The sequence below is a fragment of the Cherax quadricarinatus genome, chromosome 43 (genome assembly GCF_038502225.1).
Source record: "Cherax quadricarinatus isolate ZL_2023a chromosome 43, ASM3850222v1, whole genome shotgun sequence".
NCBI lineage: Eukaryota > Metazoa > Arthropoda > Malacostraca > Decapoda > Parastacidae > Cherax > Cherax quadricarinatus.
The window spans coordinates 16230981-16255413 of NC_091334.1; the positions used below are offsets into that span (position 1 = coordinate 16230981).

Sequence of the window (24433 nt, forward strand, 5' to 3'; positions counted from 1 at the left end):
TTGTAAAATGGTACAATACTATATATGGGAGTAGACAAATGGTCATGACAAGAATAGAGGATGAATCAACAAGCAGGTTTGAAGATGTGTCTGACATTAAGGTGGTTGTTTTAACAACAGCTTTAAAGTGTTTGGTAGATAGGGAACCTGGGAATCTTCTGAATTCCAAATCTCAGGTCCTTTTATGTGCATTGAGGGTTTTATTCAGGTTAAGCCAAACACTGGGAATATCAAAAGGGTTATTTGTTTTTTGCATTATGCCTATGAGCTTTGTTGCAGCTCTCTAGAAAGAGTTCCAGAGCTGGGTTTATATTTGTAATGATTGTCCTGTATATATACAGTAGTAAGAGTGTATGTTTTGTATGTTGAGTAATTTTAAACTTTTGAAGAGTAGGGGGCATGTGTTGTCTAGCGCTTGAGTAATTTTTCATCCAGTTGCTTTAAGTGATTTGCAGCAGTAGATCCCCAGGCACAAATACCATAGGTGAAGTTAGGACAGATTAGAAAGTTGTATAGAGTAAGTACAGTGATAACCTCACATATCCAGCCTGCCACTATCTGAACCTCTCCAATATCCGAACAGGCCATGGGAAAGGGCAAAATTCTAAAATTATTACCGAAACATCTGAACAGCTGCTCAGATATGGCAGAAGGCTGAATCAAACTTGGTGCGCATTTTAATATACCGGTTGGCCACTAGGAGCTGCTGTGTTTTGTCCTAGCTATCTTGTGTATGGCACCAAAGAGGGCCAGAAATGTGCTTACTCTAGATAAAAAAAAAAAAAAGAGGGAAATATTGTCACACGTGGATACAGGTTGGTCCAACATGTGACTTATGGCTGAATATAATTTGGCAAAGTTGATCCTCTGTGATATCAAGAAGGCTCGTGATAAGATTATGGCCTACACAAGTGAGTTTTCTGCCACCTCAAAAACTGGAAAAAGTGCCGAAAGAAAAGTGATGGCGAAGCCACGGAGCTTGGAACTCGATCAGTGTGTGATGAAGTGATACCTACAACAACAGGGTAGTGGTATGATGGTTCGTGGTGCCGAACTTAAAATGTTGCACCCAGAACATTCTGAAAGTGACGACAACAATGACCCAATGCCTCCAAGACCAAAAACTCCAGCAGCAGGGGCAGGTGTCGAAACACTTTTGAAGGATTTGTAGCATGCACTGTGCACAGCCCATTTGAAAAGTTGTGGTCCGAGAAATCTGGGAGGCTGTTATTTGAGCCCAGAGTGTCTGGTCCCACTGCCAGATGACGGACTCATTTTTTAAACCTACAACACTGTCACCGATGGCAGTGTGACGGGGTATGGATGGCGATATGATGATATGGATGCACATTTTTTTCCCCCTCATGTATCCGGAAACTCCATGTTTCTGAACCGGTCTGGAGTTTACCTGGAGAGAGTTCCGGGGGTCAACGCCCCCGCGGCCCGGTCTGTGACCAGGCCTCCTGGTGGATCAGAGCCTGATCAACCAGGCTGTTACTGCTGGCTGCACGCAAACCAACGTACGAGCCACAGCCCGGCTGGTCAGGTACCGACTTTAGGTGCTTGTCCAGTGCCAGCTTGAAGACTGCCAGGGGTCTATTGGTAATCCCCCTTATGTATGCTGGGAGGCAGTTGAACAGGCAGTTGTATGGTCTCTTAACGTGCTAGTGACACCCCTGCTTTTCATTGGGGGGATGTTGCATCGTCTGCCAAGTCTTTTGCTTTCGTTGTGAGTGATTTTCGTGTGCAAGTTCGGTACTAGTCCCTCTAGGATTTTCCAGGTGTATATAATCATGTATCTCTCCCGCCTGCATTCCAGGGAATACAGGTTCAGGAACTTCAAGCGCTCCCAGTAATTGAGGTGTTTTATCTCCGTTATGCGCGCCGTGAAGGTTCTCTGTACATTTTCTAGGTCAGCAATTTCACCTGCCTTGAAAGGTGTTGTTAGTGTGCAGCAATATTCCAGCCTAGATAGAACAAGTGACCTGAAGAGTGTCATCATGGGCTTGGCATCCCTAGTTTTGAAGGTTCTCATTATCCATCCTGTCATTTTTCTAGCAGATGCGATTGATGCAATGTTATGGTCCTTGAAGGTGAGATCCTCCAACATTCACTCCCAGGTCTTTGACGTTGGTATTTCGCTCTATTTTGTGGCCAGAATTTGTTTTGTACTCTGATAAAGATTTAATTTCCTCGTGTTTACCATATCTGAGTAATTGAAATTTCTCATCGTTGAACTTCATATTGTTTTCTGCAGCCCACTGAAAGATTTGGTTGATGTCCGCCTTGCAGTGTCTGCAATGGTAGACACTGTCATGCAGATTCGGGTGTCATCTGCAAAGGAAGACACGGTGCTGTGGCTGACATCCTTGTCTATGTCAGATATGAGGATGAGAAACAAGATGGGAGCAAGTACTGTGCCTTGTGGAACAGAGCTTTTCACCGTAGCTGTCTCGGACTTTACTCTGTTGACTACTACTCTTTGTGGTCTGTTTGTGAGGAAATTATAGATCCATCTACCAACTTTTCCTGTTATTCCTGTCTTGGCCCATATAGTTCGGATATGAGAAGTATCACTGTAATATTGTTTGAGGTGCACAGTAACCTTCTTAGAACGGACACCTACTGTTTTGGAGACTTCTTAGTTATACTCTGGATGTGAGTGCTGAATCAAACCTAGGAAAAATCCATAAAACTGACTCAGGGGTGTAGGGGGATCTTACCCATCCTCAGGAATATCGGCAAAAATCAAATATTTTCAGTGGTCTGAGGTCAGTTTCAAGCTGCTTTCAGTCCTGGAACCAACTAAAATCATCTCTATTACAGTAGTGTGTGTTCTGTTTTATCAAGTGATAGAAGTCAAATAGTCTTAAAACTATCCCAGGAAACACCTCAAAAATTGCTATTTTAAACCAAACACAAGGTCAGAGTTTTCTTTTTCCAGTTATGCACCACGTGAGGCAGGATATTTTTCATACTGTGCACAATCACTACATGGAATAATTCTCTCATTTAGGCCAACATATACTGCTCACAGCTTATCTAAAAGAGTTGAGCTGATGATGTAGATCTACATGATGGACCTTTGTGTCAATAACAGTTTTATGTGACAGACAGTGAAAGGGTTAATAACAGCCTAAAAATATACAAGTTACATGCTAATTTGCAAAACAACAAATTAAAAATATGATTGTCTAGTTCTAAAATGGTAAGTGGTGCAAACACTTGCAGACTGGCAATCTAAACAATGCAAGACAAGCCATGGGGGTGGAAATCTTTCGTTAAAGATTTCCACCCTCCATGGTTTGCCTTGCATAGTAAGTGGTATTAGTTAAATTAAATTACAATGCAAAACAATATTAAATATAAGTTCACTGAGAATTATTTCTGCAGACATGGATATAAATAAAGGCAGATAATACTAATGGTCCTAGGTAGTAGGTTGGTAGACAGCAACCACCCAGGGAGGTACTACGGTCCTACCAAGTGAGTGTAAAACGGAAGCTTGTAATTGTTTTACATGATGATAGGATTCCTGGTGTCTTGTTTGTCTCAAAAACATGCAAGATTTCAAGTACATCTTGTTACTTCTACTTCCACTTAGGTCACACTACATATGCATGTACAAGCATGTATATACACACCCCTCCGGGTTTTCTTTTATTTTCTTGCTAGTTCTTGTTCTTATTTTCTTTTATCACCATGGGGAAGTGGAAGAAAATTCTTCTTCTGTAAGCCATGTGTGTCGTAAGAGGTGACTAGTGCCAGAAGCAAGGAGCTAGTAACCCCTTCTCCTGTATAAATTACTAAGTTAAAAAGAGAAACTTTTTTCTTTTTTAGGCCACCCTACTTCGGTGGGATATGGCTTGTTCATTGAAAAAAAAAAATATTAATGGTATGTAAGGTTATCAGTACAACAGCATGTTGTACAATATATGAGAGTAAAAAGAAAAAAGCTGAACTGAGAAGTACAGGGAAGGAATTGAATAAAAAACAGCAGGATTCAAGATTTGTTTGATCTTCTTATACAGTGGACCCCCGCTTAACGATCACCTCCCAATGTGACCAATTATGTAAGTGTATTTATGTAAGTGCGTTTGTACGTGTATGTTTGGGGGTCTGAAATGGACTAATCTACTTCACAATATTCCTTATGGGAACAAATTCGGTCAGTACTGGCACCTGAACATACTTCTGGAATGAAAAAATATCGTTAAACGGGGGTCCACTGTACTAATATATATATCACTAACAAGAATCACATTAAGAAAACAATTTTTTTTATATATATAGTAGCTTTGAAGCATCTGACAAATAAAGAACCTCTGGAATCTTTAGGTAGAGGTTCAGATTTTAGGGCCTTATATACACATGGAGGATAGAAAAGTCAATACCCTCCCACACCTGCTGAATGACACTCCAGATTTTGGGGTTAGAGGACACATCTATGCCATGAAGCTTATGCTTAATTAGTTTCTAAATGTTTTTTATCAGTAAGTTTCCAGGCCAGTCATTAGCGTATGGAAAATTCACAATAATTAAGCCAGTTCTTTATGTCTTTGGCAGTGTGGCAGGAGGCACTGTCTTACATAGAAAAGTTGCCCTGACACTTTTTGAAGCTGTCAGGCAGATAGTTTGCTAAAGGCATATTTATAGAGATTTATACTTATAACATCTACAGTAAGAGGAAAAACAGAGGGTTGAGAACACTGCAGTGAGGCATCCTTATGTTGACAGGTAAAGTTGATAAGGTTATGTCATTGATGGAGACATACTGGTCTTCGCTGTTAAGGTAGGACTTACATGAGTATGACCTCTGATACTATAATGTTTTAATTTAAGATGCAGGGTGTTGTGGTCTAGTTTATCAAAAGCTTTCCTAAGGTCTATGAAGAGGCCTGTTGGATATTCGCTATTTTCAAGAGCTGCATAAATTATCAAGCATTATTATAATTGTGTCATTCATACTTTTTTCTGGCCTTAAACCTAATTAGCAGAGTTTGAGTATGGTGTGGGACAGAGGGAAGGAGCATACTCACTTATGAATTAGTTTAGCAAAAGATTTTAAATAACAGTGAGAAGTTAGATATTGGCCTATGAAGGGTTTACATTGGTGTGGAAAGCTTTTGCTTAGGAATTCAACTTGGTATTTTTCTACATATACTTGATCCTGTAGTATAATAGAAATAATTTAATATGTTGGCTGTTCCAGCAGGCTGAATGCAAAATTTGGTTAGAAAAATTTCTCTCGTTTTAGCCAATTTTTGAGAGCCCATGATTTAAGAGAGTGTTTTCCAGGTCTTTTTCAGATCACCTTTCATCTCACAATTAACAAAAAAGGCACAATACCATGACTGGAACGATACACAAATAACCCGCACATAGAAGAGAGGAGCTTACGATGACGTTTCAGTCCGACTTGGACCATTTACAAAGTCAAACTAACGAAAAGAAGAGAAGGAGGGGTATATATATAGGCAGGAGGTGGTAGTAGTAGTAGTAGTGGAGGTAGAAATGGGGAAGGTAGTAAGGAGGAGGAGGAGCCAGTCAAATACTAAGAAAGAGAAGCACTGCGGGGTCCAAGTTGGACCAAAACGTCGTCGTAAGCTCCTCTCTTCTATGTGCGGGTTATCTACGTACCTTTCATCTCATTAAACTTGCTAGCAAAATATAACTGTTTAGCCTTCCTTATTTGTTTGGCAAGTATTAATCTGCAGGGTCATCAAGGCTGCGTGTCACCTGTTTACCACCAGCCAAGAACACTTTAATACCCAAAGAATGGATCAGACTCTCAGAGTGTGTGTATATTCAGAGGCATGCATCACATGGTGTATAAATACCCAGAGATTATACACTTAACGGTGTATATACACTGAGAGGTATACATCACTGTCTCCTCTCACTTCTCTCCCTCACACAACTGCTGCTGACTCTAAGATTTTAGCTTCAAATTCAAAACAGACGCAAAGGTTAAGTGCAATTCCTCTACCGTGACTCAGAAGTTCTAAGATCCTCTCTATGACGGTGCTGAGGTGCACGCACGCACGCACGCACGCACGCACACACACACACACACACACACACACACACACACACACACACACACACACACACACACACACACACATACATACATACATACATACATACCATACATATACATACATATACATACATATACATATATCCATCCATCCATCTTGCCCGCACTGGTGTGCAACCTATGGGTTCGTTAATTATTGTATATGTTGTAAATGCAATGATTACAAACAAAGGTTCTAAATCTGTTCTTTGGTAATTAACTGCAATTTGCATTATTTTTCACAGTTCTGTTTTTTATCAACGGACCTGTGTAAGCTATTCCTTAGCCATTGACTATCTAGTCTCTTTGCTGTAATCTGCTCAGTTTTTATAGGGCAATGCCTATTGTAAAGGCTTCACATTTTTTGTGGAAAACCACTGACACATGTGTTAGTTTCCTGGTTGCGAGTAAACTCCCTCTGTGCCAGTCATAATCATGGAGATGGAATGAGATCATCATAAGGTAATTTACAAATGTTGGTTTCAAAGGTGGCATAATGATCAGTAATATTGTCTGTGATTATTTGTGTTTTGAGAAAAGCTATAGATCTTCTTTAAACACACCGGCTGTATCCCACCGAAGTAGGGTGGCCCAAAAAAGAAAAACAAAAGTTTCTCTTTTTACATTTAGTAATTTATACAGAAGGGGTTACTATCCCCTTGCTCCTGGCATAGCTATAGATATAATGTTTCAGATGAAGAAGCAGGATGTTATGATCTGCTGTATCAAAAGCCTTCCTAAGGTCAGTGAAGACACACCATAGGATACGTATTCACTATTTCCAAGAGATGAATAAATTAAGTCAAGCATTTTTATTACTGCATCATTCATATTTTTTCCTGCCTGAAACCAAACTGGTAGGGGTTACGTATATTGTAGAATGCTAAGAAAGAGTATACAGTGGACCCCCGCTTTACGATCAGCTCCCAATGCGACCAATTATGTAAGTGTATTTATGTAAGTGCGTTTGTACGTGTATGTTTGGGGGTCTGAAATGGACTAATCTAATTCACAATATTCCTTATGGGAACAAATTCGTTCAGTAATGGCACCTGAACATACTTCTGGAATGAAATAATATCGTAAACCAGGGGTCCACTGTACTTAATTATGAATTAGTTACTGAAGATTTTGGATAATAATGACAAATTATATACAGTATAGGCCTTTAGTTGTTGACATCTGTTGGGTCTTCATTCAAGGGCAAAGTCAAGCTTTCAACCCCATTCATTATCTATGAACTCTGAAAATGCATTAAAAACTTATAATACAAAAGTTTTTTTGAGATCTGAAACAGGGTATGTGAAAATGTCAGTTCACTACTCTACCATCCTTCTGTGTAGATATGACAGATAGGTTACAGCTGGTGGCTTCTTTTAAGTCTCCAACAGTCACAGTATGTGGCAGATTGGAGAGTACAGAAACATAAGTACAGCCAGATAATAAAGAAGCAGTATAAATTCTGGCTAGCTAACAAGGAAAATGGATCCATACTAAATACACCTACCATCCTATTCACGACCTGCTCAACATGCGACCACTCATACTTACAACTGTACTGTTTACAGCTTAGCTTAAGTTATTTTGTACTTTTCTGTTCATGCATACAAATGTTTTTGTATGTTTTCATGCATACAAATGTTTTGTATGCAAATAAACAAATGTTTGTGTTGTTGGACTTGTATCAATTTCGACTTACGACCAGTTGGTCGGAACCATGCTCGGTCGTAAATCAGATGGTAGGTGTACACAGGAATACTTATGATATCCATCTTGCAAAAGAAAGAAATTGCACAAGAAACTCACTGAAGCTTGCAACAAGCATAATAGGGGAGGGGGTTGCAAAACCTGGAAAACTAATGTGAAGGAATTAACATACCTGTCAAAACAACAGGTGCAGCAGCAACTGCTCCTGCAGCACCAACAGTAGCAGCTGCTCCATATCCAAGGCACTTCAAAATCTTACTACCTTTACTTGATTCAGACTCTGGTGAAGAATTATTTTCTTCCATGTCTGATGGATTATCTTTTGGTTCAGAACTTGATGGAATATTATTTGCTCCTAAGTCTGATGGAGGATCTTTTGGTTCAGAGTCTGGGAAAGATTTCTCTTGGTTGTCTTTCGGTTCAGAGTCTAGGAAAGATTTTGCTTGGCTGTCTCTGCTAACTCTGGCATCCTGCTGTCCAATTTTCTGTCAGAAGCAAAAGATGAGTTAATATCAGCATTTTTGTGGGGAGGGAGGGAATAATAAGAAATATTTTATGAATCGACATTATTTCATCTAGCATTAGTAACCCCCTTGTGAAAATTATTTTTGTCTTATGCATATACATATAAGTAAAATATCGTAGTCCTTATAGACATAAGTTAGGTTTCAGCTTACCCAAAATGGGAAAACCCCAAGGGGGCTTTCCACATAAGAGATGTAAATGTCATCCAATTTTGTACAAATTATGTATTATTTTATTTTATTTTTATTATCACACCGGCCGATTCCCACCAAGGCAGGGTGGCCCGAAAAAGAAAAACTTTCACCATCATTCACTCCATCACTGTCTTGCCAGAAGGGTGCTTTACACTACAGTTTTTAAACTGCAACATTAACACCCATCCTTCAGAGTGCAGGCACTGTACTTCCCATCTCCAGGACTCAAGTCCGGCCTGCCGGTTTCCCTGAATCCCTTCATAAATGTTACTTTGCTCACACTCCAACAGCACGTCAAGTATTAAAAACCATTTGTCTCCATTCACTCCTATCAAACACGCTCACGCATGCCTGCTGGAAGTCCAAGCCCCTCGCACACAAAACCTCCTTTACCCCCTCCCTCCAACCCTTCCTAGGCCGACCCCTACCCCGCCTTCCTTCCACTACAGACTGATACACTCTTGAAGTCATTCTGTTTCACTCCATTCTCTCTACATGTCCGAACCACCTCAACAACCCTTCCTCAGCCCTCTGGACAACAGTTTTGGTAATCCCGCACCTCCTCCTAACTTCCAAACTACGAATTCTCTGCATTATATTCACACCACACATTGCCCTCAGACATGACATCTCCACTGCCTCCAGCCTTCTCCTCGCTGCAACATTCATCACCCACGCTTCACACCCATATAAGAGCGTTGGTAAAACTATACTCTCATACAGTCCCCTCTTTGCCTCCAAGGACAAAGTTCTTTGTCTCCACAGACTCCTAAGTGCACCACTCACTCTTTTTCCCTCATCAATTCTATGATTCACCTCATCTTTCATAGACCCATCCGCTGACACGTCCACTCCCAAATATCTGAATACGTTCACCTCCTCCATACTCTCTCCCTCCAATCTGATATTCAATCTTTCATCACCTAATCTTTTTGTTATCCTCATAACCTTACTCTTTCCTGTATTCACCTTTAATTTTCTTCTTTTGCACACCCTACCAAATTCATCCACCAATCTCTGCAACTTCTCTTCAGAATCTCCCAAGAGCACAGTGTCATCAGCAAAGAGCAGCTGTGACAACTCCCACTTTGTGTGTGATTCTTTATCTTTTAACTCCACGCCTCTTGCCAAGACCCTCGCATTTACTTCTCTTACAACCCCATCTATAAATATATTAAACAACCACGGTGACATCACACATCCTTGTCTAAGGCCTACTTTTACTGGGAAAAAATTTCCCTCTTTCCTACATACTCTAACTTGAGCCTCACTATCCTCGTAAAAACTCTTCACTGCTTTCAGTAACCTACCTCCTACACCATACACTTGCAACATCTGCCACATTGCCCCCCTATCCACCCTGTCATACGCCTTTTCCAAATCCATAAATGCCACAAAGACCTCTTTAGCCTTATCTAAATACTGTTCACTTATATGTTTCACTGTAAACACCTGGTCCACACACCCCCTACCTTTCCTAAAGCCTCCTTGTTCATCTGCTATCCTATTCTCCGTCTTACTCTTAATTCTTTCAATTATAACTCTACCATACACTTTACCAGGTACACTCAACAGACTTATCCCCCTATAATTTTTGCACTCTCTTTTATCCCCTTTGCCTTTATACAAAGGAACTATGCATGCTCTCTGCCAATCCCTAGGTACCTTACCCTCTTCCATACATTTATTAAATAATTGCACCAACCACTCCAAAACTATATCCCCACCTGCTTTTAACATTTCTATCTTTATCCCATCAATCCCGGCTGCCTTACCCCCTTTCATTTTACCTACTGCCTCACGAACTTCCCCCACACTCACAACTGGCTCTTCCTCACTCCTACAAGATGTTATTCCTCCTTGCCCTATACACGAAATCACAGCTTCCCTATCTTCATCAACATTTAACAATTCCTCAAAATATTCCTTCCATCTTCCCAATACCTCTAACTCTCCATTTAATAACTCTCCTCTCCTATTTTTAACTGACAAATCCATTTGTTCTCTAGGCTTTCTTAACTTGTTAATCTCACTCCAAAACTTTTTCTTATTTTCAACAAAATTTGTTGATAACATCTCACCCACTCTCTCATTTGCTCTCTTTTTACATTGCTTCACCACTCTCTTAACTTCTCTCTTTTTCTCCATATACTCTTCCCTCCTTGCATCACTTCTACTTTGTAAAAACTTCTCATATGCTAACTTTTTCTCCCTTACTACTCTCTTTACATCATCATTCCACCAATCGCTCCTCTTCCCTCCTGCACCCACTTTCCTGTAACCACAAACTTCTGCTGAACACTCTAACACTACATTTTTAAACCTACCCCATACCTCTTCGACCCCATTGCCTATGCTCTCATTAGCCCATCTATCCTCCAATAGCTGTTTATATCTTACCCTAACTGCCTCCTCTTTTAGTTTATAAACCTTTACCTCTCTCTTCCCTGATGCTTCTATTCTCCTTGTATCCCATCTACCTTTTACTCTCAGTGTAGCTACAACTAGAAAGTGATCTGATATATCTGTGGCCCCTCTATAAACATGTACATCCTGAAGTCTACTCAACAGTCTTTTATCTACCAATACATAATCCAACAAACTACTGTCATTTCGCCCTACATCATATCGTGTATACTTATTTATCCTCTTTTTCTTAAAATATGTATTACCTATAACTAAACCCCTTTCTATACAAAGTTCAATCAAAGAGCTCCCATTATCATTTACACCTGGCACCCCAAACTTACCTACCACACCCTCTCTAAAAGTTTCTCCTACTTTAGCATTCAAGTCCCCTACCACAATTACTCTCTCACTTGGTTCAAAGGCTCCTATACATTCACTTAACATCTCCCAAAATCTCTCTCTCTCCTCTGCATTCCTCTCTTCTCCAGGTGCATACACGCTTATTATGACCCACTTTTCGCATCCAACCTTTACTTTAATCCACATACTTCTTGAATTTACACATTCATATTCTCTTTTCTCCTTCCATAACTGATCATTTAACATTACTGCTACCCCTTCCTTTGCTCTAACTCTCTCAGATACTCCAGATTTAATCCCATTTATTTCCCCCCACTGAAACTCTCCTACCCCCTTCAGCTTTGTTTCGCTTAGGGCCAGGACATCCAACTTCTTTTCATTTATAACATCATGTATAACATTATGTATTATGTGGAAATAAATTGAGTAATTGAAGTAGATATCTTCATGAGCTTGTCACTAACAGCATTACTAAGAGAAACCGGATCTAAATGGAAGATGACGAAAGTCATCTGTAAACAGAACAGGTTTAAGAACCCGAGATGCATTGGGAAGATCAGTGGTGTAGATTAGAAAAAAAGAGGGCCATGGACACTGCCCTGAGGCAGTCCTATGTTAACAGGTTGAATAGATGAGACTGTGTCATTGACAGTGAGGTGTTGGTACCTGTTGTTAAGGTTGGATGGGTACATGAGTGTAGTTGAGCGTGTTACACATGATTAGCAGGGACAAGAGGCCTACTGCAGTGTTTGAACAAGTTTACTGTCAAGTATCCTTTGTGGCACACATTCTGAAAACCAAAGCCAAGAAAGAAAAAGCACCATTTCTGGTAGTCTCCCAATGAAAAATGAAACAAGTTTTAGCTTATGACTTGAGTTGACTTGTGTAATTTTAAAAACTTATCCAGTGCCTTTAGTAAATGCTTAAGTGGTGAGGAGTAAAGTAAAATTAAAGCAGAAATGATAAAGTTAGTGATGAGGGGAGATACAGTTACTGTTAAGAATATTGTTAGAGAAGCAGCATAGAAAAGTTTACTACAGCATTATATGCATGGGGAAGTGCTAAGCACATGGGCATTATCCACAGTCTTAAGAATGGGATATACTCAGGTCTGATTCTAGGTATGGGATAACCTCACTTTCTTAAATTAAGTGCTTGGAAGGAATAGAAAACAATAAGTGAACATGCTTTACCTGTTCAATACATTCCAGGATGTCCAGCAGTGCCCTGTTCATGGGCAAAACATCTGGCGTGGGTCCCGTATGCAGCTTCCTGAGGAGCAAAAACAACAACACATCAACTGAAGATCTGTCATTAGTTATGCAAATTTAACATTCTTGACAATGGTGAAGAGAAAATAATTTTAAAATATGAATTGTTTTACCTTCAAAATGGATTTTTATCATTTTTACTTAGTGTTTTAAGGCACTGTTTACCAAATGTCATTAGTGAATCTGTTTCAGTATCCCAAATTAATCCTAGCACATTACTGGTTTAGCGCCTGGTAACTTCAGTAAAAACTCGTCTAACTTTTAACATATTCAACAGAGCCTGCTTATCACAAGTACGTACAGAAAAATGAGCTTGCTTATTCATTTATAGCAAAAGTAAGATATATATGCATTTTCAAGGTTACGATAAAGGCAGAGCAGATCTGCTGTTATTGGAACAAATCATTAATCATAATTTTGTGCAAAGGTATATTTGTACCTGGCGATATGCTACACCATATCACCTAAAGCCAGCAGTAACCCAACAAAAAGATGCTATACAAACATTTGTGGTTCAATCCCCAGCATGATTAGAAACACTGGGAATGTTTCCTCACACCTAGCAGTAGGTAGGTACCTGGTGTTAGTCTACTGTTGTGGGTCACATCCGGGGAGGGGGGGGGGTAATATACCTTACATAGGGCCGGGCTTTGAAATGAGCTGAGGCGGGATAACATTTCTTAGCCTGCAAAACTGATTTGTATAAAAACAAGAATCACTAATATGTACTAGACAACACAAGCTCGCCACTTCAGAAGTTTAAAACTTGCTTAATTGACATGCAAAACTCACTCTTGCTATCATGCATACTATATCAACAGGACAATCAATAGTAGCTTCTCTGAAGCTCTTCCTAGACAGTTGCAACAGAACTCATAGGCATAATACAAGATATAAATTACCTCTTTGATGTCCCTCATGTATGACTCAACCTGAGTAAAAACTCAGTGTGGAACTCTTTGCCTTGGTAAGTAATGCTCTCGCCTCACACACTGAGTGTCCATGGTTCAATCCTTGGCCAGATAGAAACATTGGGTATGTTTCCTTACACCCATTGTCCCTGTTCACCTAGGAGTACATAGGTACCTGGGTGGTAGTCGGTTGGTGTAAGTTGCATCCTGGGGAACAAGATTTGAAGGATCCCAATGGAAACAAGACAGAGAGTCCTCGATGATGCAATGACTTTCTTGGGTTATCCTGGGTGGCTAACCCTCTGGGTTAAAAATCCAAACAAATCTTATCTTGACCTGTACTCCTTGAAATGAAGGCAAGAAAGATACATCATAATTTACACCTGGAAAATCCTAGAGGGACTAGTCCCAAATCTGCACACAGAAATCACTCCCTATGAAAGCAAAAGACTTGGCAGGCGGTGCAACATCCCCCCCCCCCCCAGTGAAAAGCAGGGGTGCCATGAGTATGCCAAGAGACAACATATTAAGTGTCAAGGGTCCAAGATTGTTCAACTGCCTCCCAGCATACATAACAGGGATTACCAACAGACCCCTGGCTGTCTTTAAGAGGGAGCTAGACAGACACCTAAAGTCAGTACCTGACCAGCCGGGCTGTGGTTTGTACATTTATGTGCAGCCAGCTGTAACAGCCTGGTTGATCAGGCCCTGATCCACCATGAGGCCTGGTCATAGACCAGGTCGTGGGGGCATTGACCCCCTGAACACCCTCCAGGTATGGGTTCAACTCTTTCCCCTGAATATTATTATTATTATTATAATCAAAAAAGAAGCGCTAAGCAACAAGGGCCTATACTCGGTTTAATAGACTGAAGTTTGTTGCCGAGCATAGTAGACCAACGTTGTTGCCAACGGGTGTGAAGGTGGGAAGATATTACAGCAAAATAGTCCGTACATGGAATACCTCTATAAGAAACTGGTAGGTCATGTACTGCTGACCGCGCAGCAGTGTCTGCCTGTTCATTGCCCTGTACGTCAACATGACCAGGGACCCAACAAAAAACAATATCTTTATGCTTGGTAAAGATGCGGCGTAGCCAAAGTTGGATACGGAGGACTAAGGGGTGAGGTGTATCAAATTTTTGTATAGCCTGTAAAGCACTAAGGGAGTCTGAGACAACCACAAATGATGACACAGGCATAGATGCAATACGGATAAGTGCTGTAAGGATGGCATATAATTCAGCAGTAAAAATACTAGCCGAAGATAGTAAATGCCCTTGTACGACGCTGTCCGGAAACACTGCTGCGAATCCTACGCCGTCAGAAGACTTAGAGCCATCTGTGTACACAGCAATGGCATGAGAATGAGAGTGAAAGTGGTCAAGAAAAAGAGAGCGGGAAGCGACCGTAGACAGTTGGGCTTTCGAGCAAGGGAGGGAGAAAGAACAGACTCGAACAGCTGGAACTTCCCAGGGGGGTAGGGAAAAGTGAGATGCTACATGTACATAGAAAGGTGGTAGTTGAAGAGAAGATAAGAGCGAATGAAGGCGAAGAGAGAAGGGACGGAGTAAGCAGGGGCGGCGAACAAATAAAGAATGTCTACTAATATCAGTGACCATTCTATAATTGGAAGGATTGCGGAGATCATGAGAGCGTACATAGTAGCGCAGGCAATGGGCATCACGGCGATCGGATAAGGATGGAACGTTCGCTTCTGCATAGAGGCTTTCGACAGGGGAAGAGCGAAAAGCACCAAGGCATAAACGTAATCCTTGGTGATGAATGGGGTTAAGGCTAGAGAGAGTAGCAGGAGATGCCGCTGAATAGATCTGGTCACCATAATCAAGTTTCGATAAAATAAGGGTGGAATGTAGGTGAAGGAGGGTTCGACGATCAGCTCCCCACGAAAGATGAGCAAGGGTTTTAAGAAGGTTCAGCCGGCTGTGACAAGTTGCCTTCAGAGAGGTAATGTGAGGTTTCCAGGATAACCTACGATCAAAGAGGAGGCCCAGAAACTTGACTGTATCACGTTCAGGGATACGGGAGCCATAGAGGTACAAAGGATGATCGGAGATGACAGAGCGTCTAGTGAAAGTGATTTGGTGGGTTTTAGTGCTGGAAAATTTAAACCCATGTGTGGTGGCCCAATTGGAAACACGGTCGACTGCATGTTGGAGAGAAACTGTAAGGAGGTGACAGTCAGCGCCTGCACAGGCAATAGCGAAGTCATCAACATAGAGTGATGACCAAATATTTGATGGAAGACTAGAGGCCAAATCATTAATAGCAAGGAGAAAAAGTGTTGTGCTCAGAACACATCCCTGGGGGACACCTTCAGCTTGGATAAAGTCCGGGGAGAGCACATTATTAACCCGAACACGGAAATGCCTGTCAGTTAAAAAGTTCTTAAGGAAGGATGGTAGATTGCCTCGAAGGCCTAAGGAGTGGGCTTGGGCTAAAATATTATACCTCCAAGTTGTGTCATATGCCTTCTCAAGGTCAAAAAATATGGCAATAACTGAGTGGTTATTCGCAAAGGCATTACGAACATACGTATCCAAGCGCAGTAAGGGGTCTATGGTAGAACGTCCCTTACGAAAGCCATATTGACGAGTGGAGAGACTGTTGTGTGTCTCTATTATTATTATAATCAAAAAGAAGCGCTAAGCCACAAGGGCTATACAGCGCTGCAGGGTAGGGAAGGAAGCAAGGGAATTGGATGGCAGGAGGGAGGGGGGATGATCAGCAGGTTACAGAAAACAGCGGGGCAGGGGATAGTACGGGGGTAGAGGGTAGCAAGAGATACAAGTAGAAAGGGCTGAAAGTATCAGAATTTGTGAAGTAAGTCAGTCGTTGTCAAAAAGTCAATAAGAGAGTCCGGATGAAAGGTGGGTCCATCAGCGAGAAGGGAAGGTAAAGAGAGAGCAGCGGGGCGAAGACGACGACAGAGGTAAATTCTGCGTGCTCGTTGATAAAGTGGGCAGTCTAACAGAATGTGGCTGACTGATAATGGAGCTTGGCAATTCTCACAGAGAGGAGCAAGTCGCCTCTCCATGAGATATCCATGAGTAAGACGAGTATGGCCAATGCGAAGACGGGAGAGAGTAGTCTCCCAACCTCGACACTGGTGATAAGAAGACGGCCAGTAACCTATACTCGGTTTAATAGACTGAAGTTTGTTGCCGAGCATAGTAGACCAACGTTGTTGCCAACGGGTGTGAAGGTGGGAAGATATTACAGCAAAATAGTCCGTACATGGAATACCTCTATAAGAAACTGGTAGGTCATGTACTGTGTGTGTCTCTAAATACCACACTAAACGTCTATTTACTAGACGTTCCATTACTTTGCAAACTGCACTGGTAAGAGCAATGGGACGATAGTGGGAGGTTTCATGTCCCGTAGTGCCTGGTTTGCGGAAAGGGAGAACAATGGCGGATTTCCACAGCTGTGGAAGAACTCCTTGTGACCAAATAAGATTGTAAAGGCGTAATAGGACTGCAAGGGCTGACTGATGTAAATGCTGTAGCATACGAATATGAATGTCGTCGAGCCCAGCTGCCGATGATCGACAAGCTGAGAGTGTTGCCTCCAGTTCTTGAAGTGTAAAAGGCACATTATACTGTTCTTCTCTGAGAGAAGAAAAGTCCAAGGGTGCTAACTCTCTGGCAGACTTTGAGGAAAGAAATTATTATTATTATTATAATCAAAAAGAAGCGCTAAGCTGAGGAAAGAAATGAGGGGCATAGATGGAGTCCCTGAGAAATACGGACCAGATGATTGCCAATTTCATTGGCAACATCTAGTGGGTTTGCTATATCAACACCGGCAACCCGCAGAACAGGAGCCGGGTCAGGAGAATATTTACCACTCAGTTTTCGTACTTTTTTCCAGACTGCACTCATAGAGGAAGCAGAGGTGATGGTGGAGACATAATCTCGCCAGCAAGTGCGTTTAGCGTCACGGATGACACGGCGAGCGATCGCACGCTTCTGTTTAAAATCAAGGAGTCGCTCTGTGGTTCTATTGTACCGGTACCTGCCCCATGCAGCGCGTTTCAAACGTACTGCACGAGCACAAGCAGGAGACCACCAAGGCACGCATTTCTGAGAATGCCTGCCCGAAGTTTGGGGTATAGAATGAGAAGCTGCGGTGAAAACGGAGGACGAGAAGAGGTGTAAAAGCTCATCGATGGAGGACGAAGAAGGAACCTCTTTAAAAACAGTCAGGTGTGAGTAAAGGTTCCAATTTGCCCGATTAAATTGCCAGCGTGGGGTGCGAAGAGGTGGCGAATATGAAGGGGAAGTAAGAATGATTGGGAAATGATCACTGTCATGTAAGTCCGGGAGAACAGACCAAGTAAAGTCTAATGCGGCGGAGGAAGAGCAAACTGAGAGATCGATGCAAGAGAGAGTATGAGTCCGAGGATCAAAATGGGTGTGAGTACCTGTATTTAAAACATGGAGGGGGTGGGTGGCAAGAAAAGCCTCTAACTGAATTCCACGGGAATCACAGTGAGACCCTCCCCAGAGGAAATGGTGGGCATTAAAATCACCAAGTAACAGAATCGGTGGCGGTAATGACGAAACAAGGAAGGCAAAATCCGGAATAGATAATGCCCGAGAAGGAGAGAGATATAAAGAACAGAGCGTATACCACCTATGTAAGTGGATACGGGCTGCTGTGTAATGCAGCGAAGTATGAACAAATAGCTGATGGTACGGAATATCAGTGCGGAGAAGAAGGGCACTTTCATTAAAGGTCCCATCAGGAAAAGGATCTGAAGAATACAATAAATTATAGCCTGAGATGTGAGAAATAACAGCAGAGTGTAATTTTGGTTCCTGTAAGCAAACACCAACAGGGGCAAACTGGGAGAGTAACATCTGAAGCTCACCCCGATTACCCCTGAGGCCGCGTATATTCCACTGTAAAAAGGCCATGATTGGCAATGATAAAGATACTTGAAATCCGCAGGTAAGGGTTCCTACGGACTAGAAGGGTTAGAAAAGTCCACATGCGGAGGCAGTGGAAAATGTTCAAGCAGCGAAGGAACGGTGCGCTGTGAAGAAAGGAGTTGCGCAGATGGAGCAGAGGAGAGAGGAAGAGCGGAAGGTGGATCAGTGTCCATTGATGGTTTGGTCTCTGCAATATATTCAGAGATTGCTTCAAGTGTTTCGGAATTCAGAGATGTCGTATGGGAGACAATATTGGGAATGGTAGGGGGAGGATGAGTAAAGATTGGAACTGTATTGGACTGTACCAAGGTAGGGGGGGGCGAAAGGGTGGAGGGAACTGGAGAAGCGTGGCAGGGGACAGAAGAGACAGGAACCTGGGAGGTGGCAGAAGAGGAAGAAACTTGGGAGGGAACAGGGGAGGAAGGTACATTACGAGGAGGAGGGTGAACCTCTGCACTTGTAACTGAGCCAGTGAGAGGGGAAGAACTAGGGACAGAGACAGGGAGGGTAAAATGAGGAGGTGGAAGATGGGTAGGAGGTGTTACCGGACCTTTTTTTGACTTTTGAGAAGTAGAGGGACGATTGGGAAGAGGTGTCGTACGAGGTCTCGTCGATACTGAGGCTTGTAAGAGAGAACTCGAAGAAGCGAGATTAGACTGAGGCGTTGAAGTAGGGACGTCTGAGCCGAGGACAGCAAAAGGATTAGATACAGGAGTGATTATGGGAGAGGTAACCACAGAGGTGGGTGTAGAAGATGGGATACCAGAAGTGGGGGGACGTTTTGAAACACGGGAATAAGAAACACGTGGGAGTCTCCCTTGGAGGCGGAGATGAGAAACTGCCATGGCATAAGGGAGACCTTCTGTCTCTTTGAGGTAACGGATTTCCCGCTCGTTTAAATAGACCTGACAACGGCGAGAGTACGAAGGGTGAGCCTCATGACAGTTAAGGCAAGAGGGAGATCGATTGCAAGACGTATTAGAATGGTCATCGGCACCACAGACTGGGCATTCGGCGATAGATCTGCAATATTTCGCTGGATGGCCAAATCGCCAGCAATTTCTACACTGTTGTGGTGTAGGGATCACCTTTCGAACTTGTAACCGATGTCCTGCTATATAAACGGAGGATGGGAGTTCTCGGCTGTCAAAAGTTAAACGAGCCACATTGCTAGGGTATCGTCTCCGCCCACGGGCAGGAAGAACGTAAGTGTCTACCTTGAGGATTGGGAGATCTTGGAGTTCCAGCTGTTCTAGAATGTCGGTGCCACATGTCTGGAAATTTTGTTGAACTATGGTATGGGGCAGAATAACGGTACCACTACAAGAATTGAGGGAATGATGTTTTTCAAGGGTGACAGGAACAGTATCTATATGGGTAAGACGAGAGAGCTCACGAGCCTGGGTAGCATTCTGTACGGTAATGATGCGCGTACCGCTCTTAAGAGCATGAAAAGAAATATCTTTACCAACATGGCGTAGGAGTGCCTTGCCAATACTATGGTCAGAAAGATAGGCAGTAGAGGAAGTTGGTCGTAAAGTGAAGAATTTAGTCCACTGTTCAGTCTGAAACTGAGCGTGGAAAGGTAGTGAAGGACGTGTCGATCGTTTCTGAGAAGAACGAGAAGGTGAAGGTGGAGAAGTATCATCAGCAGGTAATTGTCGTTGACGTTTAGGCGTGGGACCAGAGTTGGTCCGACGTGGAACGGGTCGGCGATTTGAAAATTGCCGCACCGTAGAGGGAGAGGCCGGAAGCATAGTCAGAGGAGAGCGAAGGTCTGATAAATCGAAGGAGTCAGTCGAGGCCTCAGTACCTGAAGCGGGTGAGGAAACAGCACCGGCAATAGGTACAGAGGCATGAGGAATGTCTGAAGAGTGGTCCAAAGACGAGGCGGGGTCAGAACGGGGTGCGGTATCAAGAAGGGGCCCGGGGGTACCAGGTTCATGGACTAGGGCTGCCATGGTTAGGTTACTTCTTTCTTTTTGTTTTTAAGAAAAAAAAAGAAAGAAGAAAAGAAAATAAAAATAAAAAAAAGAAAAAAAAAGGGGGGACCGGGGAGGGATAGTTCCTAGGAGGGATGAAAGGGCCAGAAATCTCCCTCCGCGCCCAAGAGGACTCGACACCGCTAGTAGCGCAGATGCAGCATGGAACCCGTGCCATACCCTACCCTTCATGCCAGTAAACCAGCAATCTGGGATAGCAACCTCACATCTGCCGAGCTACCTCGGTGGACAAAAGAGAGGGCGGCCGGATATCCGCCACAAAGCATACCTCCTTCAGCCACCACCCCCGGAATCCGAAAGGTGGCTTCCAGAGCTACACCCGTCGCCCAAAAGACGCCCAAAGCTACTCCGGGATACCGGAGAGGGATCGGGACATCCCTAGGCAATCCAGATTCCACGGCAAACTACGCCACCGCCAAGAAACCTCAACGGAATGGGATGGACCCCGGTGTCCTTTCTCCTACCTAGGAACTAGCGCGCCTGTGGGAGAAATCCCAAAGGACAAAAAGAGGAAGGGCAAAAGGGAGGAGTGGGGAGGAGGAGGAGGAAAGGAAAAAGGGGAGGATGGGGAGGATGGGATAGGGGAGGGGAGATTGGGGGGTAATTAGGTTCGGTCTGAGGAAGAAGACCGATAGGTCTAATTCCTCAGACCAAGAGCCTCTTCACCACGCCAAGGAGCCCCCCTTGAAGAGGGGTCCCCTGAATAAAATAACAATATAGTAATGTCACAGTATAATGTGTGTGTATTATTATTATTATTAAAATCATGGGGGAGCTCTAAACCCGCTAAACTGGAGGATTATACAGCACCTATGGGGGGGGAAGGGGGAAGGCTGGAAGGTATTCAAGCTTAATTCAGGGAACCGGAGCACAGATCCAATTCCCTAGATCAAGAGCCCCTCACCAGTGTCAAGGAACCTCCCTTGAGGGTAATGTGTATGTAAACAGTGAAGACAATGGTTGTTCCTTACTTGCATCTGGGGCAACTGATGCTCTCTCTAACACTGTGGATCATTATGAGACATTTTCTGCAGTAGGTGTGGCCACAGGCAGGAAGGGCAATGGGTTCGTGATCCTGGCGGTCAAACAACTTTTCACACAATGGACAATTCTTCCAAGAATCTGTCATGTTTATCTGTAAGACAGCAATAATAAGTTACCACTGTCTTGAGCACTCTTATTCCTTTACATTCCCTCAAGAGGGGGTTGCCTTGATATTAGCAAAGGGTTCTTGATCCATGAAATTGGAGTTACCCTTCCCTCTCTCTAATTAAATTTGACATCAGAATTACCATAGTAAGTTACATAAATTATCATACATAGCAACAGTGCATAAGTGTTCGCAATGAAGCGAATAAAATTTTTGGCTTCACATCAAGTATAAATAACAGGATTTCTCAGGGTGTTCAACTGTATCATTCGTTAGGCCTTATCTAGATTATCTTAGGCCAGTAGGTGACTTGGACCTGTCTAGCATGGGCCAGTAGGCCTGCTGAAGTGCTCCTTTCTTATGCCTAGATTACCCAGGATAACCCAAAAAGTCAGACAAAGTGACTTATTTTCATTGGGGTCCATTCCTTCCTCATATCAATTCTGATTATCTCCCATACAGGCTTAGCCCATCCCCTTTTTACTTCAACATTCTTATTATACACCTTATACCCATCCTGTGGGTGGTAGTTAAAGGATTACAAAGGAACATAATGGGTCCAGGGACTGGGGGAACATTATTATTATTATAATCAAGGGGGAAGCGCTAAACCCATAGGATTATACAGCGCCTGGGGATGTGGAAGGCATTCAGGCTTAATTCAGGAAACTGGAGCACAGATCCAATTCCCTAAATCAAGAGCCCCTCACCAACATCAAGGAACCTTCCCTGAGGGGTCTGGGGGAACAAGTTTTGACAGCTGAACAAGATAAGATTTGGTTTACATTTTTAACCAACCCAGGATAATCCAGGAAAGTGAGTGTTTCATCCAGGGACTGTCTTATTTCCATTGGGGTCTTTCAATATTGTCCCCCAGGAAACGACCCAAACCAGTTGACTAACACCCAGATATCTACTTGCTAACAGGACAACAGGTGTAAATTAACACGCCCAATGTTTCCACCCTTGCCAGGGATCAAACCACGGACACTCAGTGTGTGAAGCGGGAGTAAGTTTATTCAGGTATTCACAAATGCAGTTACTACATAGATTATCATACATAGCAGAATACTATGTGTATAGAACCTAGGATAACCCAAAAAAGTCAAACAAATTGACTTATTTCCATTGGGGTGTTTTTAATGCCTTATTAATACAGTGGACCCCGGATTTTGTCCAGTGTGGAAATCGTAAAATTCGGATTTTGACCACTTTTCTCTGCAAAATTTTACCCCGGGTTTCGTACATTCGCTCAGAAATCATCTGTACCAAATGCATCTGCCTGGGCTGCTCATACGTTCATAACTGACTCTTGGGCACATTAAATGTCTTATTTTACGTTAATATAAACATTTTCATTAATCCATGATATTTTCTTCAAAATTATATGAAAAACACATTACATAGCATATAAACATGCAATGTTTATATGCATATAAACATGCAATGTTTATATGCTATGGAGGGGTGGTAGTCGGTGGACGGAAAACATTACGTTTTCTCTGGTCCAGCATTAGAGAAAACGTGTATGAATCTGCATTGGCCCAGTCACTGCCCTTAACACTACATAACAATTTTGTTTACAATTCTCGTCATGAATTATTCATTGCTTCTTCCATTGTTTATGATGGCATCTAAAGGTAGTTGTTAGAAACAATTAAACTCAGTGAACATGGTATGTCAATGGTAATAATACGGCTCTGGGCCACAGTGCAGGTAGCCAGCTACCTATACTGACTTCCTACAAATAAATACGTACTACTCACCTCTCGCCCTACATTAAGACTACAAATATTTCAAGGCAAGTCATGAATGTACTATGTATGTATTTTACTTTTTATTGTGTTTTTTATTAATGCCTAGCTCTATTACTAACTTAATTTATTTTTTGTTAATACTTTTGGGTGTCTGGAACAAATTAACTGGATTTACATTATTTCTTATGGGAAATATTACTTCAGTTTTTGTCCATTTCAAATTTTGATCGGCCTTCTGGAACAGATTAAGGACGAAAACCGAGGGTCCACTGTATACTATAAAGGAGATAATATTTTATAAGGCATTGCCTACCAGGCCACGGGCCATAGGCCATGAGTTATGAAGAAAACTTTCCTTGAATGTAAATTTCTTCACTGAGAGTGTAAGTGGACCAGCTGGAACGTGTATTAATAATAAGAACATAAGAAAGAAGGAACACTGCAGCAGGCCTACTGGCCCATGCGAGGCAGGAATAATATAATAATATCTTTATTTCTACAAGTACATGTACAAATATACAGTCCAAGCATATATCAATGACATACTACTATATAGAGAGCACCTTATGCTGAACATTTCCCGCAAATTAGATCAGTTTTGTCCCAGGATGCAACCCACACCTGTTAACTAACACCCAGGTACCCATTTTACTGATGAGTGAACATAGACAAAAGCTAGTTTAATGCTTTTCAAAGAAAAATACACTTATCTTATCTTATCTTATTGGTTTAATATGTTTAAAGTCTATTGACTAAACTAGGGGTCATTAAAATTAAGGCTACGAGTCACCCCAATGGAAATAAGTCAATTTGTTTGACTTTTTGTTATCCTAGGTTCTCTACACATAAGCTGCTATGTATGATAATCAATGTAACTGTATATACTGTACCTGAACAAATTTACTCCTGTACTCACGAACATTTACTGACCAATTGACTTGGACCTGCCTGGCATGGGCCAGTAGGCCTGCTGCAGTGTTCCTTCTTTCTTTTAAGTTTTTATTTAAAAAACGATGTAATATAAAAGCACACAATGTAAATTTAACATAGGATAATCCAATAAGGCCAATGCAACTTATTTCTATTACTGTGTACTATACATG

General features: G+C 42.2%; 1 protein-coding gene across 1 annotated transcript in view; it reads right to left on the reverse strand.

Moving 5' to 3' along the window:
• The window catches only part of LOC128684483 (uncharacterized), a 33189-nt gene extending 8906 nt beyond the window's left edge, over window positions 1–24283 (reverse strand). The window contains exons 1-4 of the mRNA XM_070093616.1: window positions 24261–24283; window positions 21395–21558; window positions 12471–12549; window positions 7962–8274 (exon numbers count right to left, since the gene is read on the reverse strand). Coding sequence (XP_069949717.1) covers window positions 7962–8274; window positions 12471–12549; window positions 21395–21552 — 550 coding nt within the window. The 5' untranslated portion in view covers window positions 21553–21558; window positions 24261–24283. The remainder of the gene's footprint in view (window positions 1–7961; window positions 8275–12470; window positions 12550–21394; window positions 21559–24260) is intronic.
• Window positions 24284–24433: the final 150 nt, after the last annotated feature.